This window comes from Xenopus tropicalis, chromosome 3 (genome assembly GCF_000004195.4).
Source record: "Xenopus tropicalis strain Nigerian chromosome 3, UCB_Xtro_10.0, whole genome shotgun sequence".
Classification (NCBI taxonomy): Eukaryota; Metazoa; Chordata; class Amphibia; order Anura; family Pipidae; genus Xenopus; species Xenopus tropicalis.
Genome location: NC_030679.2, coordinates 36215616 through 36230627, shown reverse-complemented (window position 1 = coordinate 36230627; position 15012 = coordinate 36215616). Strand labels below are relative to the sequence as shown.

Genomic DNA, 15012 nt, shown 5'->3' with positions numbered 1-15012 from the left:
AGTCTGTAAAAGCTCTTTTCCCCCTGGGGTTAAATATGTAAGGGCCCTGCTTGCGGAGGAATGTATTTGATTTAGTGCAATATTTGTGTTTTTCCTGTGGGAGGGGCCTGTGCAGGAACGATACACTGGCACACACTCGGCTCAACAACACAGGAAGTTTAAAAGGTGAATACTGGGCTCCGAAAATAACAGCAGTTACTGGGTGCAACATGCACAGCAGCTATTGCAGTGTCCCTTTCTCAGCCTGAGGGATGAAGGGCGGGGGGGGGGGGGGGGTACAGCGCTACCCGTACACACAGGAAAAGAGAGCTTAATTTCAGTGTTTCATTTATTCTACAGGGGACAGCAGTCTCCTAATGTTGTACTCTTCCAGCCTCCAGCCACACCCTAAAGCTGAGAGACTTGGTTCCTTTAGATTATAAACTCCATCATCTAGATTGTAAGCTTTCCGGGGCAGGGACCTCCAGTTAACTTATAGCAACTGTACTTGTGTTTATTCATATTTATTGTTATACTTTGTATTTATCTATTATTATCTTAATAAAACCCTGTTTGTATTAATGTATTCTAATGTACAGCACTGCATACATAAGTAGCGCTTTATAAATAAAGATATACATACATACATTACATGTGGAGGAAGACAAGATTCCTTTCTGAATTAGTTTTGTTTATTGCAACTGGCAACATGTAGAATTCCCGTACTGCATACAGCAAGGATGGACGATCCTACAAGATCTGTCTATCTTTCTATTTCTCTCTATCTATCCATCTATTATCTATCATCTATCTATTTATCAATCAATCAACCAATCATCTATATATCATCTACTAATCTGTACAGTGCTGCGTACATAAGTAGCGCTTTATAAATAAACATATACATACATATACATACATACATACATACTAGTCAAACTGAGCTGGCGGTACACTGTGAAAAAACCTGATGGGCCCCACCGTTACAGACTGGTTCCTAGAAACTGCAAGCACTCCCTCTAAACACCCCACCCAATCAAGTCGAGAAATTAAATGTACATGCTGGGGTGGGGTTGCACTGCTGGGTATGCCTCATTTAGGAGCTTACAACTGTGGTAGGAAGCCCCTGAAGTGACAGCCCTGGTGGGCCCCTTTAATCCAAGTCTGACGCTGCTATCTACCATGAATACAAGATAATAGATCTCCATACCTTTCAGTTTAATTTAAATAGGATTTCAGTTCAATAAGGAATAGTTTTATTATTACAGAGAAAAGGAAATCATTTAAATTATTTGATTAAAATGGCAACTATGGGAGATGGTCTGCCTTCAGCCTCATACTTTTATACAGGTCATTGGACTTCGAGGTGACTTCTAATATCCTCATATTTTACAAGGGAGGTACATTATTTATTATAATACACAGGTTTCAGTGAGTCAAGTGACAGAAATGACATCACTAAGCACTGATTATAACCAGTGACATCACTAAACTCTGTTTAAAAGGATATAATTTACAAGATATTCTTGGCTCTTGTGTGTATACTGTGTATATATATATATATATATATATATATATATATATATATATATTTACTGTGGGTGTTGGGATATGGTCTGTTGGTTTGTCCCTGAGGAAGAGCACAGATTGTGCTCGAAACGTTGGAATTTTTTCAATAAAACCACTTTTTCTTTTGTATCAAGTCCCTATGTGTGCGGCACTCTTTCTATTATATATATATATATATATATATATATAAAAAATCCTTATACAATTGTTTTTACCGATTAGTAGCCTCATAGCAAAAGCTTGGACTGGCATTCTCTGTAGGAGGACTACTATGGCCTGATGTCCTCCTTATTGTTAATAAAGAGTCATGTGACTTATGTTGTTTCAGGTAAAGTGTTAGCCAGTAAAAAAAGGTTATAGGTTAGAACTTTTGCTATGAAGCATAACAAAATTGGTGTATTAAAAAATTGGATGATATTCACAACAAGCTTTCAGAATATTTCAGTTCCTTCTTCAAAGCTGTTACTAACTGAAATGGTTTGGAAGCTTGCTGTGACCTCCTTAGTAAGCCAACAAAGGAATCAACTTTATGCCACTTTTGTTATACTTCATATCAAAAGTTCTGCCCTGCCACTTATGTCAGTTATCCAGTCCAATACTCTCAGTAAGACACGGGTAAAGCTTTTAGGCTTCTACTGCTACTCTGCTGCTGATATCAATAGTAAAATATATTTAATCACCTTAATGTTGCCATGCACAAATGTTTCCATTCTTGCTACAACTTGAACTGTCAGAGCAAATCCCACATTTTTACAGTGCAAATAGGCAACACAGTCCCCATTGTTGAATTGCTACTTGTATATGTTTTTAAGATGTAAACATTTGCTTATGAGAAAGTTTACACCTCAAACAGAACATCTCAATTTTCACACAAGGAATTCACTAAAGGTGCATTGGTTGCACCCTGTGATAAAACTCACCAAGAGGGTAGTTATTACTTGGCTAACCATATTACAATCATGATTACCCAGGCAATAGTCTTTCCATACCTTTGATCAACCCCCACTGACTATAATAGATGGCAAACACACCAACTACATTGTGCCACAATAAATAAACATACATATACAAAAGCACATATATAAACAGAATTTATTTAAACATTTTTATACAAATATACTATTTACAAATACCTCACAATGAAGTAACAGCATATTTATGGTAAAACTTCTGCATAGAACCTTATTTTAGAAATACTGAAATTATTTGTTGTTATCCTATTACACGTTAAGTGAAGAATGATAGCTGCCCAAAATGTAATCATTTACAAGTAAACAGCAGGCCATACCACCTAAAAAGCTGCTTGTTTGCTGATATTTGCACACTTTTTCCACTATGGTGGTGGGCCAAATCGGTCTAATCCAATTATCTGGCCCCTGGGCCTATGACTGGATCACATTAAGTGCCTGCGCAGACCTATCCAGAGATGCAGGAGACTATATCAGCCCCTGTATGGCCAGTTTGATGCTGGAAATGCAGCTCAGCAATACCTGTTAAAGTATTTGCATGTTATAACCAGCATAGATGAGTTTAGTTTCGTATTTAGCGGTGCTCCTTCTACAGTACAAAACAACCCTGAATATTTGCATTTGAGTTGTCAGCAACGGCTGAATGCAGAACTAATGTTAAACCACTAACAATCAATATATTTACATTACACCAATGCAAAGTTTCAAATTAAGTGCACAAAATATTGCAGTATTGCTAATAGGTTCTATCAGTGTATGAGTCACAGAGGGTAGGAACAGGCTGACTTTCACATATACAATGTAGTGCTATATATTCCGCTTCAGTGTTGAGTAAAAAAGTAACAAATCAGACGTCCACATATGACTTGTCCTCCTTTTCACAGTCGGTAATGGCCAACCCAGCAGTAGTGACCAAATAATGTCCTGCCTGTTCCCCCAGAACTGGACTTCTGCCAGTCAGTTCTCCATGATAAGTGCTTTGGAATGGTAGGAGGTAAAGTTCAGAATGTAGAGATAGCTACCCCAGTAGCCCTGGAGGAAAAGCTTGACTCTGGCCAGTTGATCATGTCTGTGGAGAATCTGACTTGTATTTCGCCTAAAATAAAAGGATGAAATTAAGTTTAATGAATATACTCAAATAATACATAACAGAGGTAGACTGTGTTAAAGAGGTAGTTCACCTTTACATTAACTTGCAGGATGATGTAGACATTGATCTCCTGAGACAATTTGCAGTTGGTCTCCATTTTTTATTTTTGTGGTTTTTAAGTGATTTAGCTTTGTTTAGCAGCTCCCCAGTGTGATATTTTAACAGCTTTCTGGTTGCTAGGGTATTATTTAGATTAATAGGAAGCTAAATAATAAAAAGTAACAACACAATAAATTGTGCCCATGTAGAGCAACAGTTTTTTTGACTGACAATTAATGTCAGTGACCCCCATTTAAAAGCTGGAAAGAGGCAGAAGGCAAATAATTAAAAAATAAATAAATAATGGAGACCAATTGCAAAGTTGTTAGGAAGGAATAGGACATTCTAGGATCTAGCCTTTAGTGATCAAGCTGGCTTATGTATGTTTCTAGACCAGGGCTGTCCAAATGGAGGCGTCCATAGACTTCACTGTATGACACCATCCATTTAATATAATGTGGCCCTCAATTGCAATGTATAAGAAAATGCCTACATGTAGTAATTTGTATGAACTGTTCTAGACTATCAGGCTGTCCCTCGAATAAAATGACTTCAGCATCACATTAGACCTAAATGGTAGTTATTTATGGATTCCACCACCTTTCACATGTGATAGTTACTTTGTCCATGCAACAGAGTGGCAGACATATATTAGTAAATTAATAAGGATAATTATTAGAAATCACCTACTGCCATGTGTTTTATTAAACATTTACAGAAGTTACGCACTTTCAGGGGTGCAGCCAGTCTCTGTACATATCAGTAAAATAGGTGGATTTTAGTGTGCTGGGATTCTTTATTACATTTTTATGGCACACAGATTCGACTTTTTCTTAACAAGGAAAATTAACATAGAAAAATATACGAACCCGATAACGTGCCATCGAATGCAGAGCTTATTTCAGTAAGGCAGGAGGTCTGCAGGCCAGATTCATTGGTGAAAAACCCTTTGCCATCAATGCTTGTCTGCTGCCATTCTGTGCTTGGCTCTAACAACTGGAATAGAGGATGGAATATGGATGATAAACATTATGTCTTAGCATACTGTAGAATCATTACAGTTATCTATATAGCATTAGCCAAGCAAAAAATGTAAGAAAGCTACTTACTTTTAGAAAGTCCTCTGTAAGGGTCATACATTCATCTTCCTCTGCAAGTAAATAAAAAAAATGAAATAAATAACTTGTAGCATTAGTGGTATTTAGAGGATATTTGTATTCTAATAATGTAGGTTCAGCAAAACATATGAGCATAGCTTGTTCTGCAAAGTGAGCCTTTGTGCTTTCGCATAAACACTTGGAATTTAATGGAAAACTATACCCCCACAATGAATACGTAACCAACAGATAGTTTATATCATATTTAGTGGCCTATTAAAGAATCTTACCAAACTGCAATATATATCAGTAAATATTGCTCTTTTGCATGTTTTCCCTTAAGCCACCATTTTGTGCTGGAAATAATGCAAATAATGCAACTCTGTCACTGTTTTATGCAATATATTTTTATAGAGACCTCCAGTGTTTGGGGCTGTAGTTTTCCTTTTTCCATGTTGGTTAGTCATATCCCATATCTTCTTGAAAGAGAACTAAAGCTTAGAAGCAAGCTAGAAATGTTGTACAATATGTTTTGGGGATTTGTACCAGCCCAAGGCCCCCACAACCCTTTAGCAGGGAAGATCTGTGCTTCCAAAGATGCCCCAACTAGCTCCCCATCTTATTTTCTGCTGATTCACTGCATATGCTCTGTGCTGTTGTTAGTTACTAAGCTTAGGGGCAACTCACAATATTTTGTATATTTTGTATATATACAATATAAGGGTCAAAATATAAGGCTTATTAGCAAATAAAAAAATTATTACTGCATGGCAGCTCTGAAACCAGTGCAGCCCAGTTGCTTAGAGCACACTGAGCATGTGAGCAGATGCTTCTAACAGAATCCAGTATGGTGACCCTCTGTGACAACTTTAAAGCACTGGGTCATTACTTCTATAGAGATGCTGAACCTTTAGGCTGGTCCAATAAGTTGAGTACATAAAATATGGCGTTTCTGGCCACATTTATTCTTAGGGTTTAGTTCTCCTTTAATGTGTTTATACTCTAAACATTTAATTCAGCTTCAGACCATTTCCATCTAATATCTATAATAGCCTTAGATGCATTATCAGCCTTGGGGGTTAGGTTTTTATGGCACAATCACATTAAAATGAAATAGTAATGGAGGTTCACTGGATCTGCTATATTTTCAGTGTAATAAAACTGGTCCTGTTTCTGCTTCTGCCCTCAATTCCTAGGCCTAGTGGCAAGGGCATTAATTCCTATGACATTCATAAAAATTGTATATTGTATATGACATAGCAGGCACACAAATTACCTTCTGAAGATGAATTTAAGGGTGACACCTGGAAAGGGTAGAGGTCATTTGTGCTGTCAGGCAATGGCATTTGAAGTTGACTGTCCCAATCTAAGTTGCCAGAGACACTTTCATTGATACCTGTGGAGAACATTTACATTAGCACTTCTGCATGTGAGCACAAAATATTTTACACACACATATTATATATATATTACTTATTTTTTTATGGTAGAGTAGCTGAATATATATTGCACTAGGTTCACTGTTTAGAAGCCTTTAGAAGCCAGGCAATGAAATATGAGCCAGATACAAATCTGTAAGTGCCAAAGGGGAAGAGTTCCTAAAAACCTGGGGCCCAAGGGTAAAATACTAGATGCCATAGCTACTTGGTAGCTGGTTTAAGTCTATGATTTAGAACCGCAAGGGTCTGATTTACAAACATAGGGGCTAATTTGTACAAATTGAGTTGGCCATAGCAAACAATCAACAGGTATTTATCAACAGGCTGCTACAAATAAGAAAAGGAAAGCAAAGACTTGTGCTTGTACATGAGCCCTAAATAGAAGTATATACTTATTCTGACATGCTGAAAGTGAGGTAAGCTGGCTCCAGCGAAATCCACCCATATTCGCTTCATATATGACCTAATAATTGTACTTATTTTATGCAATAAAGTATAAACGTACTCATTACAGCCGCATCCACAGAATCCATGTCTTCTTGGTCTGTATACACATTAGAGGTGTAGCTGTGGTCTGCAGGCAAAGGGCTAGTTTTCACAGATTCCTCATCTTCCTCAGTCTGCAACAACATAAGAAACAGACACACGTAAGCCACAAGTAGCTGCTATATATATATATGCCTATAGCCATTTCTGACAAAGCATTGGTTTGCTATTTCCAGAAATAACTGTACCTTTTTCTTGGCTTTGCTTTTGGAGTCTTTTGCCTTGGATCTGCGTTCTGTGAATGAAATAAAATATCCAGGGTCATTCCAGCACTGAACTACAATTTTCAGCAAACCCAAAAGCAAAAAGAGGTAGGACATTACTTTTATACATCTTATTAAAAATATTAATTTTCAGGCTCTGTAATGTAAGATATGTGTGCACCTGAAATCATAATGGCTTCTGATGCATGGTGACATATGGCTCATAATAAGCATTTACCTTTCTTCTCGGCCTTTATTTGAGGCGGGAGCATTTTATACACTCGGACTGCACTGGAACCTTTGTATATGCTTTTGTCTTTTACTTCTTTTATATCTGGCAGGGAGTTCATTGCACAGCGGAAATTGGCCTTCCAAGTCTTAGGGTCTGTCTCCTTCTCACCAGACTTAATACGTCCTGCAGATTTGAGAAAGAAAATATTTTCAGAGAATAAACCAAGACCAAAACAAACTTTTGTGTTGCTAACGCAACTTTTTGGCATAATGTAGGATATTGGGGATAGAAGCAAATGAGAGAAAAGTATCATCTTGTATTATCTGCTGAGAGACATATTGGCTGCCTTGTTAATGATGTAATTGTTAACCATAGGTTCATGGGCAGCAACTTGGCATTAAACTAATACAACTAGAATCAGGCTAGGAAAGGCTACATATTGCAGTTATATTACCAGTTCCTTTAAGAATCTAAGCTAAACTGTGCTTCAGGACATTAGCTTTATACATCCCCTAGAGACTTTATAATATGCAGGCACTTCCACCCACCCTTTTAGCCGTACCTGTATGGACAGCCCAGCTACGGAAAAGGCACGCATCTTTATTGATGTCCCATCCATGTCTAGCAGCGTGTTTCCAAGGGATCTCAAATATCATTTCTTCCTGCAGAAGAGAAGATCTGCTTATTATCCTCCTCCAAGGAGCACTGATGTTTATAAACAAGTTGCTTTGATAGCCAAACCACTATATAAAATATATTCTCATGCGTACAGGGTTGCCATCTGGCCAGTATTTTACATAATGGCAATGTTATTCACAAGGCAGATTGATTAAAAGAGATAGAAAACGTTGTTAACCATAAGTATATTTGCAATGTTTATTATGCAGAACTACATCTCTCTAACCCTAAATCTGCCATTTATCACAAAGCAAACAGAAAATCCTTCCCAAATGTCCTAAATCACTTCCCACGCCCACAGAATTCTCTAAATGCTTCAGTTATTTTAGTAGGGAGAAACCTTGCAGAATTTTCTTTTTCTTCTTTGCTAAATATACTCCATAACTGCAATTGTTTTTACTAACAAAGATGTAGATGTAAGGTTGTTAACATTAAAGTGACAGTAGCACTAAAACAGGAGCTATCCTTTTATAAACAAGCGCATCACAGCGTTAACTGACAAACATAATATAGAAGTTCCAGGCTTATACATGTGTTGTATGCCACTGCTCTAAAGGGAAAGTTCATGTATACATGCCCTTACCTTGTTGATCCATGAAAGTCCAGGGATTTTGTTGGAGTTTATTTGCTCCTCTAGCCATGGCCTCATCCGTAAACGTGTAACGGGCATTATTTCTGCAAAAGAAAAACACACAAGGTCATTTTTCGCTGTCAGTGGGGAATTCCATTCTTTTTTTGAAATCTTCATGCTTTGTATGTTATTTCCAAACTGCCCTGGGATGACACCAGTAAAATTACTTTATTACTATTCATCACAGATCTCTTCCTTGAAGTTTTCAACTATGAAATATGGTTCTACAACAGTTGCCAAAAGTTGCCTGTGAACTGGCAAAACCAAACGGAGTGCTAAACTCACATATAAAATACTGCATAATAAAATTAAATTTCCATCAAAGCAAATAAAACTCCCAATGTGTATTTTATTATAATGTTCTCATCCAGCCAAGACACCAATTTCTTTTCATTTTTTTGCACTTTTTCATATATATATTTGGAATTACAACTCCTATTCCTATACTACTATTACTACTGGCTTAATCAGTGCAATGAAATATAAAGACTGTATTACATGCCAGTGCCACCTAAATGTTTCCCTTTGAATCTAAGACAAAACTACAAGCTTTGAGAATATAAGTGGGAATACTGCCATCTTGCACAACACAATGCTGAAAGCTGCTGCCAAAAGCAACATGTGGAGCTTCACAGAGCTGGGTTGTGCTGCTTGAAGCCACAAGAAGATAGCAGGGATAGTTACGCCCCCAAGCACTGGCTTACATCCTCTGAAACGCAACCTAACTGGCTGCTGTGTTTTTTTTCCTCTGTGTTTTTACCGCCAGCATAAAACGGACCGCCCTGATCTCTGCTGCTACCAAAAAAAAAAAAATAACATTTTGCTGTAAAGAAACAAATGAACTTCTGCACCACAAACACCCAGACCACAAACAGTTAAACCTCCCCGCATGCACATTAAAGACAGCACTTCTACAGTGCAAGGAAGAGTGACCCACAGCTCACAGCTGATGCAGAACCTCTTTGGGAAACGAGCAGTCACGACACACAGACTGAGCTGCATTTTTACTCTTTAGATACTGAATTTAACTCCTGTTTGCATGCAGAGATATGCAGTCTGTGCCTCTGCCAGCATCACAGGACAGGAGTTCAGCAATAGCTGGAGAGTCACAAGTTGCAGAAGGATCAGCACAGAGTCACAGGAAACATTTATATGCAGTCTCATCATACAGTGCAAACTTTCCCACACTCCATACTAAAAATGTATTTTTTTGCCCTATCTATACCAAGGGGTCAGCCTTGTCTTCCATTCTCCTATGCCTTGCTGCTTTTTAATTCCAACTTCCTCCTTCATTGGATACAGAAGCAATAAGGAATACATAACAGCATGATAAAGTGCCCACTGCACACACAGCAACATCTACTGGCTGCTGATCTGCTGTCTAACTATCTAACTTAGCCTAATCCTGATCTTTTATCATTAGCTATTCCCTCAGCCTAATCCTGATCTTTTATCATTAGCTATACCCTCAGCCTGACCCCCATCTTCTATCATTAGCTATACCCGTCAGTGCCAGAGCAGAGGCAAATCCCAATGCATTGCACATAATATGCCAGGCGATCATCACCCCGAACATCACCAGCCTCCAGCATCAGATTCTATCATGTTTCGTGCATTTAAAGGTCCTTTTTTTGTTCTGCAGAAGCAAATGAAACGATGAAGTTTACCTTTCTAGCAGGAATTTGTAATCCAGAGAGAAAAGGGGCGACGTGAATTAGAAATATCTCCTAAACGAGCGATTCCTGGAGAGATGTTTCCCTGAGAGAGCCTGAGTGACTTTATTATGTATAGCGGGGAACCCCAGGTATTAGTTTGTTCGGCCCGCCCACTCCATGTGTTTTGCTGCGCCGCTATTGGTAGGGGCTGGGCTAGCAGCTCGGCATCATTTCGGGGAAATCAGGCTGTTGTACAGTAGTGCGGAGAGAGAAAAAAAAAAAAAAAAAGAAGGGGGAAGTCCGAGCCTGAAACTGATATCCCAGCTAATTACTGGCCTGTGCATTGCAAGGAATGGGATGGGAGTTGCAGTAATGCTGCACCTTGTGTTTCCCTGAGTAAAAACAGCGGCAGCAGCAGCTCACACCTTCACTACTCACTGTAAATATCTGTGGGAAGTGTGAGCAGGTGGTGTTTGCAACCTGTAGGAGTACTTTATAGGAATTAATATACATATATGTTTTACTATTTATAGTTGCATGGAATATATATATATATACACACACATATGTATACACACACATATATATATACACACACATACAGTGGTGTGAAAAACTATTTGCCCCCTTCCTGATTTCTTATTCTTTTGCATGTTTGTCACACAAAATGTTTCTGATCATCAAACACATTTAACTATTAGTCAAAGATAACACAAGTGAACACAAAATGCAGTTTTTAAATGAGGGTTTTTATTATTTAGGGAGAAAAAAAATCCAAACCTACATGGCCCTGTGTGAAAAAGTAATTGCCCCCTGAACCTAATAACTGGTTGGGCCACCCTTAGCAGCAATAACTGCAATCAATCGTTTGCGATAACTTGCAATGAGTCTTTTACAGCGCTCTGGAGGAATTTTGGCCCACTCATCTTTGCAGAATTGTTGTAATTCAGCTTTATTTGAGGGTTTTCTAGCATGAACCGCCTTTTTAAGGTCATGCCACAACATCTCAATAGGATTCAGGTCAGGACTTTGACTAGGCCACTCCAAAGTCTTCATTTTGTTTTTCTTCAGCCATTCAGAGGTGGATTTGCTGGTGTGTTTTGGGTCATTGTCCTGCTGCAGCACCCAAGATCGCTTCAGCTTGAGTTGACGAACAGATGGCCGGACATTCTCCTTCAGGATTTTTTGGTAGACAGTAGAATTCATGGTTCCATCTATCACTGCAAGCCTTCCAGGTCCTGAAGCAGCAAAACAACCCCAGACCAACACACTACCACCACCATATTTTACTGTTGGTATGATGTTCTTTTTCTGAAATGCTGTGTTACTTTTACGCCAGATGTAACAGGACACGCACCTTCCAAAAAGTTCCACAAGGTATTTTCTCAAAAGTCTTGGCAATCATTGAGATGTTTTTTAGCAAAATTGAGACGAGCCATAATGTTCTTTTTGCTTAAAAGTGGTTTGCGCCTTGGGAATCTGCCATGCAGGCCGTTTTTGCCCAGTCTCTTTCTTATGGTGGAGTCGTGAACACTGACCTTAATTGAGGCAAGTGAGGCCTGCAGTTCTTTAGATGTTGTCCTGGGGTCTTTTGTGGCCTCTCGGATGAATTGTCTCTGCGCTCTTGGGGTAATTTTGGTCGGCCGGCCACTCCTGGGAAGGTTCACCACTGTTCCATGTTTTTGCCATTTGTGGATAATGGCTCTCACTGTGGTTCGCTGGAGTCCCAAAGCTTTAGAAATGGCTTTATAACCTTTACCAGACTGATAGATCTCAATTACTTTTGTTCTCATTTGTTCCCGAATTTCTTTGGATCTTGGCATGATGTCTAGCTTTTGAGGTGCTTTTGGTCTACTTCTCTGTGTCAGGTAGCTCCTATTTAAGTGATTTCTTGATTGAAACAGGTGTGGCAGTAATCAGGCCTGGGGGTGACTACAGAAATTGATATTGAAATTGAAAATTGAAATTGATAAACCACAGTTAAGTTATTTTTTAACAAGGGGGGCAATCACTTTTTCACACAGGGCCATGTAGATTTGGAGTTTTTTTTCTCCCTTAATAACGTAAACCTTCATTTAAAAACTGCATTTTGTGTTCAATTATGTTATCTTTGACTAATAGTTAATGGTTTTTGATGAGCAGAAACATTTAAGTGTGACAAACATGCAAAAGAATAAGAAATCAGGAAGGGGGCAAATAGTTTTTCACACCACTGTATGTATACACGCACACATATATATACACACACATGTATACACACATATATGTATACACACACACATATATATACACACACATGTATACACACATATATATATATACACACACATATGTATACACACATATATATATATACACACACATATGTATACACACACATATATATATATATATATATACACACACAAATGTATACACACACACATATATATACACACACATATGTATACACATACATATATATATACACACACACACCTACACATATATATTTTTTTCCCCTGCTTTTTCATTTATTTAGCAGTAAGAGCTGTTATTAAGTTAGTGAGTGATGAGGAACAGAGAAACATTCCATTGCATCTCATAGATTTTTTAAATTTTTTAGAAGGGGGCTGTAACTTTAAAGCTTATTTACTAAAGCAAGTGCAAATTATTAGATGGAAAAATACAAGCAAATGGTGTTTCCTCCCAAAATTCACTTGTAAATGTCAAATAGCACGCAGTATGCACTGCATGGCCGTGAGTGCAGCTGCAGATATGCAGAGCAAGAAAAGCAGATGATCCACTCTGTGTGACTCTGGCCTTAAGGAGAGAAATAGGTAGAAACACTTGAGGAACCAAGTTCTTAGGCTGATGCCACACAGGGCTGATACTTTGCCTGCGGGAAAATGCAGACTTAGAATCTGCCCCTGCACTGGGATCAGTCTCCTACTTTGCCTGCACCCTGAAGCATTGTGTTGGCCAGGGTGCAGGCAGTGGACACAGTGGATATCAGCAAAAAAGTGCGAGAGTTCACATTTCAAGTTGATATCCGCCACGTGCCTGCACCAAGCGGACATAATGCTTCTGGATACAAATTAGGAGGCGGATGCTAGCTGAGGTGCTGTTTGTTGGCCTGCATTTTTCCAAAGACTGAGAATTACCCCCATTTGTATCAGCCCAATCCCAGCGTTTCTAGTAGCTTAATCCTTGTGTCCAAAAAATGCACCAGCCAAGCATATTTTTCCCATAAATGCCATACTTTAATACTTATTAAACTTGCTCAAGTGCAATAACGATTAGCTTTGTTATAATTTCTTCCTGGAATCACATCATTTTAAACACAATCCCAGTTATTGTATTTCCAACATCAATCAAAGTCCAGATGAATGGTGTAAGTAAGATCAATGGAATAAAAGAATTGGCGGGTGATTAGTTTATACACTGGATATAGCAGAAGTCAGTTTTATTATGATTTATCTTCCTGTCCTTGTTTGACTTGTGTCTAGGTTGTCAAGGGTTGGGCTTCTTTTTGAGCACAATTGCAGAATGCAAAATCCCATGCAAACGCTATTCACAAAAGCTGAAGCCTGCTTTGATGAATTGTGTGTGCAGAGGTGCAATGTTCAGGGAGCAGAAACACACGGGATCCTTGGAATTACCCACTGCCTTGAAGGAGAACAAAGGGGAAAATGACTGGAGTTCCAATTTGTAAGGCATCCCCCAGTAATTTGCCTGGAACATGGCCAATGATCCTCAAATATTACAATATTTTTTTTGTGAAATAATTTTTAACTGCCAAGTAGAAAGCACATTCCTAACTATAACAGGTGCTGCCTCCATGTATGCAGTAGGTGTGAATAAAAGTATAGCCAGTGTCCCCCTCAGCGGATTGGTGCTCTGGAAAAGTAGAATGTATGAAATGCTGTGAAGCATTCTATACAAATACTAGCACACTATACACTAGCATGTGGAATAACCGTGGGTATGTTTGGGTTGGTGCCAGACAAATTGTGAACCTTGAGTTAGTGACCAGCAGACCACAACAATAGAGTGTGTAACCCACAAATAGCTCCCAAGACCTCCATGACTCATTTATTTAAAAATGTGGCAAAAGTGATGGGTCGAGTTTCCCTGGTTCTAAGAGTGTGCACCATATTTTCTGCCTGTGCAAAATGCAGTTGCCTGTGTCACCATGAGAGCTTTCTTATATAAGTTTCAGTAATCATGGAATTGGGTTTTATTAATTGTGGAGCTCATACTGCTAAAATCTATGTGGCTGAAGCCATATAGGCCGCCATAATTTTCCTCTTATGTTATTTATTATTTTCAGCAGGTTGTGTATCTATCTATATATGCCTGTGCAATATCTCTATGTGCATTTGGCACTTTCAATTGTTCTTGTAAATGTAGATTTTTAGGCCTATACTTTTGTCATAGCATACTTAATATATTATATATTTTTCACTTCTGTTCAAATATATGTGGCTGCATGAGACAGCAGACCCAAAATCTTCTGGGAGGCCTAAAATATTGAGAGACCAGTGGTGGTGCTCACTGATGACATTTTCAAAATATTTATGGAAAATATAATCTAGTTACAAAGCAAAATTTCTTTTAAAGCAGAGATTTTACATTTTTAGTGTTGAGAGCTTGCAATTGCACTCCCTGTGCTCTCAATCCAGTCCACCCATGCCAGGGTCCATGTACAAGAAAGGTAAAAAAATGGAGGGGAGGAGTACATTGTGTCTGTGAACTCAAGCAGCATTAAGGCCAGGGGCACCCCTGGCTACACCACTGATTCTGTCCATTGCAACATTCTGTGTTGTCAATGTTACTTATAGGAG

The 15012-nt window shown here is 38.5% G+C and overlaps 1 protein-coding gene and 1 long non-coding RNA gene across 2 annotated transcripts in view; one reads left to right on the top strand and one right to left on the bottom strand.

Moving 5' to 3' along the window:
• The window catches only part of LOC116409712, a 107795-nt gene that overhangs the window by 86425 nt on the left and 6358 nt on the right, over positions 1-15012 (top strand). The window lies entirely within an intron of this gene.
• irf1 (interferon regulatory factor 1) lies at positions 2627-10290 on the bottom strand. The gene is given in 10 exon segments (NM_001006694.1): positions 2627-3612; positions 4575-4701; positions 4815-4855; positions 6079-6198; positions 6747-6861; positions 6976-7022; positions 7229-7405; positions 7785-7884; positions 8484-8575; positions 10199-10290. Coding segments are annotated over 9 exon segments (909 nt in total). The 5' UTR covers positions 8571-8575; positions 10199-10290; the 3' UTR covers positions 2627-3517.